The sequence below is a fragment of the Plecotus auritus genome (assembly GCF_963455305.1).
Source record: "Plecotus auritus genome assembly, chromosome: 12".
NCBI lineage: Eukaryota > Metazoa > Chordata > Mammalia > Chiroptera > Vespertilionidae > Plecotus > Plecotus auritus.
Window position 1 is genome coordinate 38621106 of NC_137778.1, and position 18469 is coordinate 38639574.

Consider the following 18469-nt stretch of genomic DNA (forward strand, 5'->3'; position numbering starts at 1 on the left):
TATTAAATATTTTAGGCTTTGCAGGCCATATAATCTCTGCTGTGACTACTCAATTCTGTTGCAGCAGGAAAGCAGCCATATACAGTACATGAAAAAAAAAATGAGTGCATCTGTGTACTAATAAAACTTTATGGACCCTGAAATTTGAATCTCATAAAATTTTCACATCACAAAAATATTGAGAGTTTTAAAAAAATCATTTATAATTTAAAAACCATTCTTAGCTTGTGGACTATATAAAATCAGGGAGGTCCAAAGGCTACTCTACTGACCCTGTCCCCATAACAGGCTGGTGCCTGAACCATAACAGACATTAAGTTCTGATCCAGTTTATATGTACTTTTGGGGGTGGGAAAGTGAGGTTAGTTTTCCTCTTCAAGCCCTGAATGCAAGAATTTATACTTTATGTTTGTGCTTCTCTTTAGAGATTAACTTTTCACTTACTAAAAGTGAATATAACCTATTGAAGCAATATCAAGTAGCCAGAAAGCTGTTTTAAATATTTGTAAGCTGCAGTTATGTTATTTTGGGTTAGAGAAAGATAAAACTGAGTTCCAGTGCTTTCTAGGATGCATACAATTTTTGGCTTTCCTTTTTGTTAATACCTGAGGTTTAAAAACACATACTAGTATATGCAGTAATACACAGCTTTACACTTTTGAGAACTCCTTTGCCCTTACATTGTTTTCTTTATTTGATCCTAGTCATATAAGGGCACACTGGTTTTATAGGACATGGACTCTGTACTCATGTTGCTAGAATTGAGCACGAGATTAATTAAGACTTGATGACAACTTGTGATATGTACCATGAAGGAAAACAGCAGGTGTAGCATTTTAGACTATGAAGGAGGGGAAAGGTAATTAAGGTGGTCAGATACTTGGGAAGATCACTTATGCTGAGACTTGAGTTATGTGGGTGGGAGAGGAGTACCTAGGTAGAGAAACAGTATGTGTGATGGCCTTGAGTACCTTGGTATTTTCAGGAACTGAAAGGTAGTTTTAGGTGTAAATAGATTGAGGTGCCTACATTTAAGAAATCTACAAATAATTGATTATACAGCGATTGATATGAAATTTTTAAAAAATGTTACGCTCTGTACTAAAAAATAGCTCATAAGTATCCAGATCAAAATTGGTTAGATGAAAAAATATTACTAAAATAAGTAAATAAAAAAATTTGTAAAAAGTTACTTTTAATATGTTCCATGTTCATTGAAAACCATTCAGCTAAAATGACATTGCAGTTATATATGAATTGGTAGGCAATCGGAACTAATATGAGTAATTGCCATACTAAGGACTGTTTAGCACCAAAATTCTGATGTGCTGAGACAATAAATCAAAGAAGAAAATGGTTCCCACAAGAGTAACTCAGCTTAGTCTCTAAAAATGTGGAACACCAAGGTATTACCATAAGAAATGCCTTAGCAAAAGAAGAATGGCTAACAGTAGAACTTGGAAGTCATTGTCAGTGGCAAGAACACAACAGATTGGGTTGGGAAGAGTGAGGGAAAATAGGATAAGCATAAATGGAAGTGAAATGAGAATTCTAGTCAATAAAAAAGTAAAGGAGGCGGACAAGAGGAAAGAATTCAAGGAAAAGGAGGAGGGAGGATGCTAATAGTTTAAGAGGAGCATATCCTAGTAGTAGACATAACTTTATATAGGGTGAAACAGTAGGAAACACAGTTTTAGAGCAAATGTTCCTATCTTATATATATTGCCTAATCATGTGAAATCTAAAGGTTGTGATCATTTCTTTGACTATTTTTTTCTTCAAAACTTTTACTTTGTAATATTTCACTTTGAAAAATCAAAGTGACAAATGATAGACTTTTATTATATTTTATATATAAATATTTTTAAATATTTGAAAATAATTTGCTTTTAAATAAAATGTATGTATCATGTAGTACGTTGTATTTATTTACTCGTGTTCTTTTAAGTGTTTCAGGCTGCATGTACCAAGTAGTTCAGACGATTGGCTCGGATGGAAAAAATCTTCTGCAATTACTTCCAATTCCTAATTTCTCTGGAAATCTTATACCACTAGTTCAATCTTCAGTTATGTCTGATGCTTTGAAAGGGAATACAGGAAGCCCAGTTCAAGTTACTTTTCAGACTCAGATTTCCAGCTCTTCCACAAGTTCATCAACAGCTCAATTGCCCATTTTTCAGCCAGCCAGTTCTTCAAACTATTTACTTACAAGAACAGTAGATACAGCAGAAAAAGTTAGAGTTACTACTGTGGGAACTGAAACTTTTACCTCATCAGTTTCTAAAGTTCAGAGTCATGGTGTGAAAATTGATGGACTCACCATGCAAACATTGGCTGTTACTTCCTCCTCAACACAAAACGATTCATCTTATATTTTAGTAAATACTCAGAGCCTTCCAATGACTGTGAAACCTCCAGTTTTGCCTTCTGGGCATCATTTACAGATTCCAGCCCATGCTGAAGTGAAATCTGTACCAGCGACATCATTACCTCCTTCAATTCAGCAAAAGATACTTGCAACTGCAACCACGAGCTCCTCAGGAACAGTTGAGGCCTCCCAAATACCTTCTGTTATTTATGTATCTCCTGTAAAAACAGTGAAAAATGTAGCTACCAAGAACTTTCAACACATTTATCCAAAACCTGTTACAGAAATAGCCAAGCCAGTGATACTAAATGCCACACAAATTCCAATGAATGTTGCAAAAGAGACACAATTAAGAGGTGGTCAGCATTCTCAAGCTGCTCCAGTGAAATGGATTTTTCAAGAAAATCGACAGCCTTGTACTCCATCTCTTGTTCCTGTTAAGTCTTCAAATAATGTGGCCTCACAGATTTTAAAAAGTTTTGTAGAAAAGAAAAGTGTGGGAGGTAATACTATAAAGATGCCACCATTGAGTACCAGCAGTCCTAGTGGGGCACAATCCAAAAGTATGCCTATTAAAGATAATGCGTTGGTTATGTGTAATGGGAAAATCTATTTGTTGGCTAAAAAGGGGACAGATGTTTTGTCATCACAAATTGATCAACAGATTTCTGTTTCTCCTGATATTCCACCAAGAAAAGATGTATCACAGGTAGTGAGCTCAAGTCCAGTAACAGAACTATCCAGAGAGGTTGTAAACTTTGTTTTGGCTAAAAATAAATCTTCCCAGATGGAGACAAAGTCATTTTCAAACACCCAGCTTGCTTCCATGGCCAATCTAAGGTCAGAGAAGAATAAAAAAGTGGAGACACCATCTCTTTCTATCCTACACCCAAATAATCTGAACCCATCCATTAACTACTTAAAACAGAGTAAGACTTTATTCCTAAAGGCAGACTTTCCACATGGATTTAGTACAGGACAAAATGCCCCCCCAAAAGAAAATATCATCCAGAGCATAGAGAAAATAAGTTCCTCTGTTGATGCAACAAGTATTACTTCACAACAGTGTGTTTTCAGAGACCAAGAACCAAAGGTAATTTTCCCATGTCAGGGTGTTCTTTTTATCTGTATAGAAAAGTTTTCTTTTTTAATTCTCAAAGTTATCTATAATACCTTTCTCCCCTCTTCCACTTCATCACACCCACCATACACACGTGAATGCTAAGTCAAAGCTTTTATCTAAAGGAAATGTTTGAGGAGGAATATAATTGAGAGAGACCAAGCGGTATCTTTGTCTTGTCATTTGGCATGCCAGATCTTTAAAACAAAGTCAAACAAAATCACAGAGCAACAGGGTTTAGAAGAGTTGGAAAAGGATAATGTGAATTAAAAGCTTAGTAAAATTATGTGTGCATATATGCATACATTTGTACACACATGCATACATATGCATGTATACATATATATTTAATAGCCTACTTTTTAGTAATGAAGAGATCAATATTATGCATATAGAAGAGCTGAGCGTTTGTTTTGTGGTGGTATATATGTCAATTTTTTTAAAGGTAGATGGTGGAAGGGTAAAGGGTAGGACAGGGCCATACAGTACCTTTTTAAGTCATTTGTGGAAATGGGATTTATCAACATCTTTGATTGAATTATTTTTTTAGTAGATTAATTTCCCTTTTTTTAGCCCTACTTTCTGACTCCGCATCCAATTATCCAACATATCCATATAGGAATCTTTCTGTTCTATTTAAGATGTGTGTTTCTGTGCTATTTGTACCCACCTTTTTCTTACTTGGAGGTCTACTTAATGTCAGTGTTTCTGTCTCTTTCAGTACAGAATTTATTGAGCTCCATAGATATAAGGAAGTAAATCTGATTTGACTATAAGATTGGTTAAAGGCATAAGACTTTTTCAGACGACTACAATTTCTAATGTCACTTAGATTATTTTTAACTTGTCATTAGTGTGTGTTCTCATTTCAGTTGTTTGAGAATTTAGTAACTGTAACCTTTCTAGTGCAAGAAAGTGAAATAAATAAGAAATTGCATGGAAACATTACTTATTTATTTGACTCAATTCAGTTCAGTGTGGGTGGTAAGGCAAGGGTAATGCAAACCATCCATTTAGGACTTTAAAGCATGCTTTTGAAGTAAAGATGAGGAAATCACTTAGTTACCAGTCTGATAAAATAGCTTAAGTAATGGGTAGTATTGTTTGTGTGTTTTCTTTTCCTAATTTCAGATCCAGAATGAGATGGCATCAACATTACAAAAAGGTGCTCAAGAAAGAAATGACAAGAAAAATTCTCAAGGAAGAAGCAGTAAGGCATATCTGAAGACTGATGCTGAATTTAAAAAGCTATTTGGTCTCACTAAAGATTTGAGAATAAGACTTACTCGGATTCCTGACCATTTGGGTGCTGGAGATTTTGATTCCTTTAGGAGTTTGGTGAAGAGTGACAAAGAGACAAAGTTTACAGTGAAGGAGGAAGAGAGAAAACAGGTAATAGATTTTAAAGTATTCTTTGTAGGTACTCCAAAGAGACATGAGTGTATTAATTTTTTTATGTCTTAATATAAATAATAGTTACCAACTTGGCATATATATATATTATACCAAAATGGTGTTAAAAAGAACTATATATGCATAGGTAAAAATGCATCCATGGTTAATTAATGATGATGTTTCAAGTGTTTTTATTCACCTACTGTTTATTTTTCATCATAAAATTATAAGAAAATGGCCATAGCTTTTTAATTATACTACTTTGAAGACCCTATCTAAAACAAATAATCCAAGTGTAGGGTAAATATAAGCATGCAGATGTTTATTGCAATATTACTCTTGCTACTAACATCTTAAGAAATCTACATGGTCAATAATGATGAAAAGAAGCATCCCCGTAACTTTGCCTACTGTCATTCTACTTATAAGATCAGAGATCAGTCTAACTTTCCCAATGAAAGTCTTTAGTATGTGCCTACCATGCAAAGGGGAAAAAAAAGTAAGTCAATTCTCAGGTTCTTCACAAATGGCTGTTATATATATATTTTTTAAAATATATTTTATTGATTTTTTTACAGAGAGGAAGGGAGAGGGACAGAGAGTTAGAAACATCTATGAGAGAGAAACATCGAACAGCTGCCTCTTGCACATCCCCCACTGGGGATGTGCCCGCAACCAAGGTACATGCCCTTGACTGGAATCGAACCTGGGACCCTTCAGTCCGCAGGCTGACGCTCTATCCACTGAACCAAACCGATCAGGGCATGGCTGTTATATTTTGGTGGTAGATCAGTATAGATTCTTATATTAATACTTAATATAAGCAGGAAAATGTGAATTCAGCAATTCATTCTCAATGAAAATCATTAGGATATTGCTGTTTTTTTTTTGTGAAATAAATATTAATTTCTTGCTGTAGTTCTCAATATATTTTGTTGAGTTGAATTTAATTGCTGTATATTTGTATCTTCAAACTTGTTAAATTTCAGAGCACACTCTATATATGGCACTAATAATTTGCTTTTCCATTGGAATTGTACTCAACATTGCAACAGGGTTTTGATAAGAAAAGAAAAGCAAAAACTGTTAAGAAGATGGATCACGCAAAGAAGAGAAAAATCGAGAGTGCTTATAACACAGCTTTAAATGGAGGAATTAGCTGTATTTTACCAACTTCAGATGTATCACACCATAACATTGTCACAAGCTGCAATAAAACCAGAGAAGAAAGAACTGAGGTAGAACACTGTACCCGTGAAAACCAGGAGAAAGTCGCTTTGAGTTCAAATACAGATTTTGGACAAAGTCATTCCTTTACCAGAAATTATACTGAAGATATTTTTCCCATGACACCACCAGAGTTAGAAGAAACCATTCGAGATGAAAAAATAAGAAGACTTAAACAGATGCTGAGAGAGAAAGAAGCAGCCCTTGAAGAAATGCGTAAGAAGATGCACCAAAAATAATAAAATGTTGCCATACTTAAAGACTTCAATGAATTAGCTCTGTTTTTACCAGATGTTTTTGCATTAAGTTAACTATAGATACATTCTGAAAGTGTCATTGAATAGGAAGTTTGGTTTTTCATCAGTTGATCATAAAATTTTGTTTAAGGAATGCAGAAAAGGTTGATTCACATATAACTTCAATAATGTACATGGGCTATCTAAATCTTTGTTTATCCTTTTTTTTGGAAGGAAAATTTGCCTAATGTTTTGGTTTTGTTATTTTTAACTAGAATTCCCCAAGTTTGAATATTTGTGCAGGATTTTTATTATTGTTTGTATCTTTAGCTAAATTGCTAAGGTATACTATTGAAATTATACAATCCAAGAGAGAAAATCAGTTCCAAAACTTACTTACTTTTGCCACTGGGCTTGTATATGTACTCACTTAGTTTCTTTACCCATGAAATGATGATACCTTCTGCTTACCACTGTAAATTGGTTTAATATCATGAAAAAAATATAGCAGCATTATTTAAAAATTCAAACATTTTTTTCAAGACTGAGGGATACCTGTTTTGTAACTTTTACAAAATAGTTTCATATAATCCAAACTGAGTTTTAGAATTCAGGCTATATAATGTATTGTTTGCTTAACATGGTATGTTATTATTTCTAGGCAAATGCTGCTGTTTTGAAATATGTAACTTGGACTGTGTGAAAAGTAAATGTGAACAATGACCACATTTAATACTTTTTAAAATGTAAAATGTGGTTTTTCTTAAAAGAGTCAAAACAGTTTTCTATCTGGCTATCTTTGTTTTGGAGAGTTTGGAAAGGGGGGAGGGATAAGGGAGAAGGAAAAAGAGGTTATTTAAAAAATGATTAATAAATCCCTAGAAGTAAGATCAAATAAAACCTGTACATTGACAAAACAGAAAATATTGATATATTAGGAACTATTCAAGATATAATTACAATTCTTTTAATATTCTCAGTCAGGGTGCATAACTAGGTTGTGAGTTCAATTCTCAGGTTCTTCACAAATGGCTGTTATATTTTGGTGGTAGATCAGAACAAATACAAAGTGATCATCAACTAGATTCTCCTGCCTTTTGTTTTTTGTAACAGTTTTATTGAGGTAATTTATGTATCATAAAATTCACTCTTTTAAAGTGTATGCTTCAGTGGCTTTTACTATATTCACAGTTTGCAACATCGATATCTAATTTTAGAATATTTTCATCACTGCCACCTCCCCCCACCCTAAACCTCATACAAATTATCAATCATTCCCCAGAACCTCCTTCCTCCAGCCTTAGCAACAATGAATACACTTTCTTATCTCTATAGATTTGCCTGTTCTGGACATTTCATATGCATGGAATGAATCATTCAAAATATTTTATTTAGTGACTGGTTTATTTCTCTCTCTTAGCTAATGTCAAGGTTCATCTATTCTCTAGTATGCTTTAGTACTTAATTTTTAAAATTCTTTATTTAGATTTTAAAAAATCCTCACCCAAGGATATATGTACCAATTTTAGAGAGAGGAAGAGAGAGAGAGAAACATCGATGTGAAAGAGAAACATTGATTGCCTCCTGTACATGCCCCGACTGGGGATTCAACCCACAGTCTAGTTATGTGCCTGACTGAGAATCGAACCTGCAACCTTTTGGTGTACAGGATGTCACTCCAGCCAACCGGGCCACCCAGCTAGAGCAGTACTTAATTTTTTAAATTGCTGAATAACATTTCATTGTATGGATATATACCACACTTTGTTTACTCACTTATGGATATTTGGATTGTTTACACCAGTGGTCGGCAAACCGTGGCTCGCGAGCCACATGCGGCTCTTTGGCCCCTTGAGTGTGGCTCTTCCACAAAATACCACGTGCGGGCGTGCACGTACAGTGCGATTGAAACTTCGTGGCCCATGCACAGAAGTCGGTTTTCGGCTCTCAAAAGAAATTTCAATCGTTGTACTGTTGATATTTGGCTCTGTTGACTAATGAGTTTGCCGAACACTGGTTTACACTTTTAGCTACTAGGATGTTATGTTGCTATGAAAGTTTGGGTAGAAGTTTTTGTGTGGACATTTTCAATTCTCTCGGGTATCTAAGAGTGTAATTGCTAGATCCTAACTTTTTGTTTTAACATTTTGAGGAACCGCCAAACTATTCCAGTCAGGTTTTGTTCCCCCTACTTTACCAAAATGGATCTTGTCAAGGACACCAGTGACTTCCATGTAGCTAGATCCAGTGATCAATTGTCAGTCTTCTTAATTCATCATCTTAATTTACCCATCAGTGAGAACATAGTTTCATGAGTCATTACTTCCTTTTGAAAAAAAAATACTTAAGTGTTTTTTTTTATTAAAGAAGCAACACATGTATGTTACAGAAAATACAATAAGCAAAGTATTAAAAGTTGAAACTTCATATTCCCACTCAACTAAAAATATTAATAGATATTTAAAGGCTATCAGTAAATAGATATTAAAGCCATAGATCTGGATAAACATCCCTTAGGAGGATAGGATAAATACAATAAAACTGTGGGCTCATCTAATGTCTGAGTACATTTGAAAATTGGGAAAAACCAATGAAATGAATTCTGAGGATTAGAAGAAGAGAATATTAAATGAATTATAATTATATCTTGAATAATTCCTAATATATCAGTATTCATTAAATAAATTCAACTAAAATTATCCTAAGGACATTGCATTCACTTTTCATTTCATTTCTTCTTTTTATTTAACCCATTTGTTTTAGCCTACTTTCTCCTTTTGAGTTTTCTGCTTTATTAAGGTTTTGCTGCTCATGAAATCCTTAAGCCCCGATAATTCTTTCCATTGTACTTGATACAAAATGTGGCTTGAATACTTTACAACAAAATTCCCTAAATATGCTGATGGTCTCAAACTCCTACTCCTCATTCTGAAATTCACTTAAATTGGGGTTTTATCGTTACCACTCCACTAAAGCTTTTTTCCCCTGCAAAGTCTCTAACAATTGCTATTGAATGGTCAATTGACACTTTTATCAGACTGTCTCTTGTTTTCCTTCTACCATATTGGTCCTTTTCAATCTCTGGCTGGTTCCTTCCCTTCTCCATGATCTTGGTAATGTTGGAGTTTATTTTACATCTGCACTCATGTGATGATCTCATCTGGTTCACATGGATCAAAATGTCATCTATATCTGGAAACTCCCAACATTGTATCTCCAACAGCCTTCTTGACATTTCCACTTAAAAGTCTAATGGGTATCTCAAAGTTAACACAGACCAAGTCCAGCTTCCGATTATCCACACCCAAAATTTGCCTCAACCAAGATAGCCAAGTGATTTTGTTAAAAGTATAAGGAAGGGAAAAGGACCGAAAACCCAACAGAGAAATGAGAAAAATACATGAACAGATCATTCACCATAAAAGGTATAGAAATGGTCTTCAAACATGAAAATGTTTAAAAATGAATTCAAAATTGGATAAATGCAAGTTAAAAATTGGGTAAATGGTATTCACTCAGATACCATTTCTCAGCTGGAAAAGATTTAAGAATATGACAACACATTTTGTTTGCAAGGCTGGGAGGACACTGCTATGGGAATACAATTTGGTACATTCTTTTGGAAGGAAATTAGGCAATGTCTAACAAAGCAACGTATTTACCTTTCAACCAATAAGACCAGCAATTGTATTTTTAAGACGTGCCTCCAACAATATGAAAAAAAACATAAAAGTTTATTAATTACAATTTTGTTTTTTCCAAGTATTGAAAACAACTTCAATGCCCATTGATAGGAGAGTGGTTGAAAAAATCCGTGGTATGTCCACACAGTAGAATACTAAGTAGCTGTAAGAATGAGGAAGAACTCTATGAACTGATATGTAATAATTCCCCAAGATATACTGTAAAATGAAAAAAGCAAAGTACAAAAGTCTACAGCATGCTGCCCTTCATAAAAGAAAAAAGATATAAAAATAAATTTGTTCATTTATGTGAAAGAAATACAGAAAGGATAAACCAAAAACTAATGAGACTGACGAAGGAAAAGAGAAGAGGGGGGTGGGAATAGGTTAGCAGGGATTATGTAGAGTAACATTTCTCTAAACTTTTTCTATAGCTCTGATTCATAAAAATCACAGTAATGTCTTGCATACCCTTCCCATACCCCCAAGCAAATTATTAAAACCAAGTAGGAAATGGAGGGAACCCAAACTGGAATGCAGATGCCAACAAATGTACCTGGAAATGTGGCCTCTAAGGCAGTAATTGAAGTTAAATGAGATCAGAAGGATGGGGCCCTGATGAAATAGGGTTAGTGTCCTTATAAGGTGAGACATTAAAGTGCCTCTACTACCAACCACCATCATCATGAATGCACTGAGGAACTAGCATGTTCTCACTGAAGAAAGGCCATATGAGGAGAGAACACAGAAAGGAGCTCCCATATGGCTGCCATCTGATTTCTCATCAGAAACTCTACAGGTCGGTGGGAATGGTATGAAGTATTCAAGGTAATGAAAAGCAAGGATCTGAAACTAAGACTATTCAGAAAGGCTATCATTCAAAAATAGATAGTGAAATAAAGAGCTTCCCAGACAAAAACAATGCTAAAGGAGTTTATTACCACCAAATGAGCATTGCAAGAAATGTTAAAAGGACTATTGTAATACACACACACACACACACACACACACACACACACACACGAAGCCTGGTGCACGACATTCATGCACTGGGGGGTGGGGGTGTCCCTCAGCCTGGCCTGCGCCCTCTCACAGTCTGGGATCCCCCAAGAGGTTCTTAGCGCTGCCTCAGAGGCGGGAGAGGCTCCTACCACAGCCGCTGTGCTCGCCAGCCATGAGCCTGGCCTCTGGCTGAGCGGTGCTCCCCCTGTGGGAGCGCACTGACCACCAGGGGGTAGCTTCTGCGCTGAGCGTCTGCCCCCTGGTGGTCAGTGAGCGTCATAGCTACTGGTCGTTCCGCCATTGGGTCGGTTTGCATATTAGCCTTTTATAAATATAATAAAAGCCTAATATGCTAAATGTCCAGTCCGGTCATTCATTCAATCAAAACGTAATATGCTAATGATATGCTAAGGCCGTTCAACCACTCGCTATGATGTGCACTGACCACCAGCGGGCAGGTGCTCCAACCGGTAGGTTAGCTTGCTGCTGAGGTCCAGCTGATTGGGACTGAGCGAGACGGACCCTGGAGCCCTCCCGTGGTCCCTCGCGGGCTGGCCAACCTCCCACGTCCCTCCCCAGCCCTGATCATGCCCTGGTGGGGTCCCTTGGCCTGGCCTACGCCCTCTTGCAATCTGGGCTGAGAGGACTCCCCCCACCCCCCACACCGAGTGCATGAATTTCGTGCACCGGGCCTCTGGTATATATATATATAGAGAGGGAGAGAGAGAGAGAAACATAGGCTTAAAGAATAAAAACGGCAATAAATAAGTACCTATCAATAAATGTAAATGCTCCAATCAAAAGACATAGGGTAGCTGAATGGATAAGAAAACATTACTCATATATATATATATATATATATATATATATATATATATATATATATATATACTGTCTACAGAAGACCCACCTCAGGGATGAGAGTGAAAGGATGGCAAATTTTTTTCCATAGAAATGGAAAAAAGCTGGTGTAGCAATACTTGTATCTAAAAAATAGACTTCAAAATGAAGGCCATAACAAGAGACAATAAAGGTCACTACATAATACTAAAGGGAGTGATGCAACAGGATATAACTCTGGTAAACATAATATGCCCCCAATATAGGAGCACCTAAATATATATAAAAAACTTCTAGAGGACTTTAAGGGAGAGATCGACAACAATATGGTCATATGAAGGTGCTTTACCTCCAAATGTCTCATTCTAGTTTCAAGAACGGGAAAAAAGAAATAAGGAGGTGAAATATTAGGAAAGCAGAACCTCTCTTATGTATTATTGGATTACTGGGCAAACTGCAGTAAAGGCTGATAAATTTTGGTTAGGCACAATATTTCTGTTGGTGAAGAAGAAAGGGAGCTGATACTAGGTATTAGCTGATAATGTCTGTCACAAAAATCTTATCTACCATGTTTTGACGAACTTTAGGCTATAAGAACAAAGAATGAATAACTATGAACTATTCAGACAAAAAAAAGTAATGTTACCTAAAAAGGAGTAAGAATCATACTTGAGTTTCTACTTTTGTTTCAGTAACACTAAGGGAAAAAAAGAATTTTTACAGAGTTCTGAGAGGTAAAATGTAAATAGAGTGTTTTCTAAATATCTAAGTTTTGAATACTATATGCTATCAAGAAAAAGATATTCTCACCCTGGCCAGTGTGGATCAGTGGTTAGAGCAGCCGTGGGCAAACTATGGCCCGCGGGCCCGAAAGAGCGGAGGGTTCTCTTGCTCTCCCCTCCGCTCCTTCACCAGCAGCAGTGTTAACATGGCAATGTCGGGAAACACGGCCGCAGCTCCTTCTGAGTGGGCGGATTTATATCCGCCCATTCAGTAGAAGGAACAACCTCTCAATCTTCCAGAGGCTCCTTGTAATGCCCGCGGACGCGTCCCCCAACATCACCCTGGGAATGCGTAGACACGTTATCGCGGTGATGTAGGGAGACACGCCCCTGGAGAGCACAGTATCAGAGCACAGTTTGAAATGAATAAAACTATTGAAATAATAAAAAAAAAAAGACCGTACCCTTTTATGTAATGTTTATTTGAATTTATATTAGTTCGCACAAACACTCCATCTATGCTTTTGTTCCGGCCCTCCGATCCAGTTTAAGAACCCATTGTGGCCCTCGAGTCAAAAAGTTTGCCCACCCCTGGGTTAGAGCATCAGCCTGAGCACTGAATGGTCTCGGGTTCGATTCCTGGTCAAGGGTTGCAGGTTCAATTCCTGGCCCCAGTGGTGGCTTGTGTGGGAGGCAACCAGTCTGTTTCCCTCTCTCACATCAATGTTTCTCATTCTCTCTGTCTCTGTCTCTCTTTCTCTCCCTCCCTCCCTTTCTACCTTCCACTCTCTAAAAAGCAATGGAAAAAAAATATCCTTGGGTAAGGATTGAAGAAAAAGAAAGAAAAAGATATTCTCAAATATTCAAGAGCCTTGGACATATGCTTACCTATTTTCTTGAATAAAATGACTTAAACATGTACTATTACTATACAACTGCTCATTGTCTCTTTAAGAAAAATATTCCTGCCTCTGGAAGTCTTTGTATTGTCAGCTTGGCTAGGTTGAACTACATTTCCAAGAATTCCCCTTTGCATATATTTCTAGTTAGAGACACTTGTGGAAGACTTGAAGGGCAAAATGAAGCAGCGTTTTGTAGCTAACACACATTGTCTCTGTCTATTAGCTAATTTTTTGGCCTGAGGCATGACCAAGTCTGAAAGGACATCTCCTCGATCTTTCTTTAGCCTCTCTTACGTCTTGGTCAGGTGACTGTTTATCTCTGTAACAAAGAATCCAGTTTTCCGAAGGACATTCCTACCATCTAGGTCATAGACACCAAGAACTGACACAGATATCAATCTGCCCCATGGCCTTCAGCTTGTCCCAGTGTGTTCCAGCTTGTTCTTGCTCTCCCTCATGCTACATTCATTTTTTCTTTTTGACTTTCTGCCCTGTGGACTTCAAGTTCCAGGATCAGATCGAAAGAAAATAGCTCCTCACAAGGAGGTGAGATGGCCAGATTCCTGATTCATAAGTTGAACCTCAACTACTGAGCCGCACCAGGACAGTTTTTCCATTGATTTCTAGAGAGAGTGGTGGGAGAGAGGGAAGGAGAAAGGGAGAGAAACATTGATGCAAGAGAGACACATCAATTGGTTGCCACCTTCACTCTCCCAGACTGGGGCTGGGAATTGAACCTGCAACCCATACACGTTCCCTTAACCATGAATTGAACCTGCGACCCTTCAGTGTGCAGGCTGATGCTCTAACCAGTGTGTCACATTGGCCACAGGTGTAATGTCCTTCGTTGTCTTTTGTTATGGCCTTTGTTTTGAAGCCTATTTTGTCTGATGTAATTATTGTTATCCCAGCTTTCTCCCCCATTTCCACTTGCATGAAATATCTTTTTCCATCCATTTAATCTTAGTCTCTGTATATCTTTTGTTATGAGGTGGCTCTCTTGTAGACAGCATATACACTGAGTGGCCAGATTATTATGACCTCTGAACGCATAATAATCTGGCCACTCAATGCATATCCTATATAATAAAAGACTAATATGCAAATTTTCCCCTCAACCAGGAGTTCGACCAGGAAGGCAGGCCGGCCAACCGCCCATGACCCCTCCCCCTGGCCAGGCTGGCCAGATTCCACCCATGCACGAATTCATGCACCAGGCCTCTAATACACACACACACACTCACACACACACACACACACACACACACACACTGAGTGGCCAGATTATTATGCATTCAGAGATCATAATAATCTGGCCACTCAGTGTATATGGGTCTTTTTTTTTTGTATTTCCTTCAGCTATACTATGTCTTTTGATTGGAGCATTTAAGCCATTTACATTTAAAGTTTATTGATAGGTACATACTTATTGCCATTTTATTCTTTTAACTATGTTCTTCTGTTTTATTTTTCTTCCCTTTTCTTTCTTCTTAAACCAGGCCCTTTAATGTTCCTTGTAATACTAATTTGGTGGTAATAAATTCCATTAGTTTTTCCTTATCTGGGAAACTCTTTATTTCTCTTTCAATTTTAAATGATAGCCTACCTGGGTAAAGTTGTCTTGGTTGTACGTTTGGACATATCTTTTTGAGGACATAACTTAAAACACTTCAGCTACATTCTGATTAATTTCCTCATATAAATGTTTCTCTTTATTAATCTCTCTGCTTAACATTCATTTAAGTTTCTAAATTTTTAATTGTTGTATTTTCAGTTATATTTTCATATCTTGGCTATTGTGAATAATGCTGCAATAAATACATAGGGGTACATGAGTGTTTTCAAATTTTTTGATAGATACCCAGAAGAGGGATTGCTAGTCTTTAGTTTCTTCTGTGTACATATTTTAAGGCTGTTCTTTATTTTTTTAAAATATATTTTTATTGATTTCAGAGAGGAAGGAAGAGGGAGAGAGAGATAGAAACATCAATGATGAGAGAGAATCATTGATTGGCTGCCTCCTGCACGCCTCCTACTGGGGGTTGAGCCCACAACCCTGGTATGTGCCCTTGACCGGAATCGAACCCGGGACCTTTCAGTCTGCAGGCCAACGCTCTATCCATTGAGCCAAACCGGCTAGGGCTGTTCTTTATTTTTGTAAATAGAAAAATATGGCTATTATATTTTGTGGGTCCTTTTCTATCATTTGTTGTTTCACTTTGTTCATAGTGCCTTATTTTCCCATTTTTATTTAAATTTACTAAAGGCCTGATGCACGAAATTTGTGCAAGGGGATTGGTCCTTGCAGCCCCGGCTTCGTCTCTAGAAGGTCATCCGGAAGGTCGTCTGGATGGTCGTTTGTTCAGCTATTCAGCAATCCAGTCTAATTAACATATTATGCTTTTATTATTATAGATTGGAGTAACATTGTTTAATGACATTATATAAGTTTCAGTTAAACAACTTTATAGTATATCATCTATATATTACATTGTGTGCTAGTTAGTCACCCAAAGTCTAGTCTTCTTTTGTCACCATATGTATTACCTTCTTTATCAACCCCCACCACTTTCCCCTATAGTAACCACCATACTGTTGTCTGTGTCTATGAGTTTGTTTTGTTTGTTCATTTGTTGCTTTTTGTTTTATATCTCACACATGGGGAAAATTATGTAGTTCTGGTACTTTTTCATATGACTTATTTCACTTAGCATGATACTCTCAAGATCCATCCATGTTGTCACAAATGACAATATTTCATCTTTTTTTATGGCTGTGTAGTATTCCATTGTATATATGTACCACATTTTATTTATCTAATCATTGGTCAAAGGACACTTAGGTTATTTTCATATCTTGGCTATTGTGAATTATACTGCAATAAATACATAGGAGTACATGAGTGTTTTCAAATTTTTTGGTAGATACCCAGGGATTGCTGGGTATATGGTAACTCTATTCTTAATTTTTTGAGGAACTTCCATATTGTTTTCCATAGAGCCTGTACCAATTTACATTTCTATCAGCAGTATATGAGGATTCTCTTTACAAAACATGCTCTTGGAGGAAACCAAGATGGCGGCATAGGTAAACACCTAAACTGCTGCCTCACACAACAATATCAAAACTACAACTAAAAAACAAAACAGACACCATCCAGAACCACAGGAAATCTGGCTGAGTGGAAATTCTACAACTAGAAGAAAAGAGGAAAGCACATTGAGACTCAGAGGAGCTGCAAAAGGCTGAGGTATGGAGACTTGCACGTGGAGAGGATGGCGGCTGTGTGCCCGGGCGGCTGAGTATGTGGCTGGCTTTCTAAAGAGGGAGGGAGAAAGAAGCTCCCGACTGCACTGAACTGCAGTCCCGGGTGAGACACTGGGAAACCAGACTCATTCGGGAGGAATCTGGAATGTCAGGAAAAGAGAAAGCATACTGAGACTTGGGAGCTGCGGAAGGCAGAGGTCCGGAGGCGTGTGCGCGCAGAGAGGACTGACTGCTGAAAGCACGGGAGGCTGAGTGTGCGGCTGGCTTTCTAAAGCGGGAGGGAGACGGAAGCTCCCGACTGTGCTGAACTCCAGTTCCGGGCAAGTTTCTGGGAACCCCGACTCATTCGAGGAGAAACTGGACTGTCTGGCAGCGGGCGAAACTCAAGGGAGGCTTTCTCTCAGAGGTGCTTGCAGCGATTACCGAGGGACACTGAGACCCAGGGGCCTCATAGGGCAGGGCTGATGGGAAACCAAGGCTGTCTGCTCCACCCTAAAATTCCACCCCATCCAAGCTGAGCACAGAGGCTTTTGCAATTTTGCAAGTCTTGTCTCATAAGGCTGTCTCCAGCACAGAAGTTCTCCCAGCGTAGACACAGCTGATCCTCATAGCCAATTGGCCTGGAGGTCAATTCCTCCCAGTGATACCAACAACAATCAAGGCTTAACTACAACAAGGCTGAGCACACAGTCCACAAAAGGGTGCACCAAGAGTGTCCACCTCAGGTAACTGGGGAGGCTGAGCCACTGGGCCCTAGAGGACACCTACCACACAAAGCTACTCTACCAACTCAGGGAAGTAGTGAAAATGCGGAGAAAAGAAACAGATCACAAATGAAAGAAATGGAGGAAAACAAACGACTGGATATAGAGTTCAAAACCACGGTTATAAGGTTTTTCAAGAATTTCCTAGAAAAGGCCAATAAATTTAGTGAGACCCTCGAGGATATGAAAAAGGACCAACTAGAAATTAAACATACACTGACTGAAATAAAAAATAATATACAGAGACCTAACAGCAGACTAGAGGACCGCAAGAATCAAGTCAAAGAGTTGAAATACAAAGAAGCAAAAAACACTCAGCTGGAAAAGCAAAAAGAAAAAAGAATCCAAAAATATGAAGATAGTGTAAGGAGCCTCTGGGACAACCTCAAGTGTACCAACATCTGAATCATGGGGGTGCCAGAAGAAGAGAGAGAGCAAGATACTAAAAACCTATTTGAAGAAATAATGACCAAAAACTTCCCCCACCTGGTGAAAGAAATAGACTTACAAGTCCAGGAAGCACAGAGAACCCCAAACAAAAGGAATCCAAAGAGGACCACACCAAGACACATCATAATTAAAATGCCAAGAGCAAAAGACAAAGAATATTAAAAGCAGCAAGAGAAAAACAGTTAGTTACCTACAAGGGAGCACCCATATGACTGTCAGCTGATTTCTCAACAGAAACTATGCAGGCCAGACGGGAGTGGCAAGAAATATTCAAAGTGATGAACAGCAGGAACCGACAACCAAGATTACTCTACCCAGCAAAGCTATCATTCAGAATTGAAGGGCAGATAAAGAGCTTCACAGATAAGAAAAAGCCAAAGGAGTTCATCATCACCAAACCAGTATTATATGAAATGCCGAAAGGTATTCTTTAAGAAGAGGAAGAAGAATGCTGAAAGGTATTCTTTAAGAAGAGGTAAAGATAAAAATTATG

General features: G+C 37.6%; 1 protein-coding gene across 4 annotated transcripts in view; it reads left to right on the forward strand.

The window, feature by feature from the left end:
• Positions 1-18469, forward strand: part of LRIF1 (ligand dependent nuclear receptor interacting factor 1) — a 74067-nt gene that overhangs the window by 7491 nt on the left and 48107 nt on the right. For 2 of the 4 annotated variants that reach the window (XM_080648638.1, XM_080648637.1), the window contains exons 2-3: positions 4620-4880; positions 5939-7507. In XM_080648638.1, coding sequence (XP_080504764.1) covers positions 4632-4880; positions 5939-6349 — 660 coding nt within the window. In that variant the 5' untranslated portion in view covers positions 4620-4631 and the 3' untranslated portion in view covers positions 6350-7507. Of the gene's footprint in view, positions 1-1948; positions 3462-4619; positions 4881-5938; positions 7508-18469 lie in introns of those variants that run through there. The other 2 variants (XM_080648635.1, XM_080648636.1) reach the window with 2 other exon arrangements.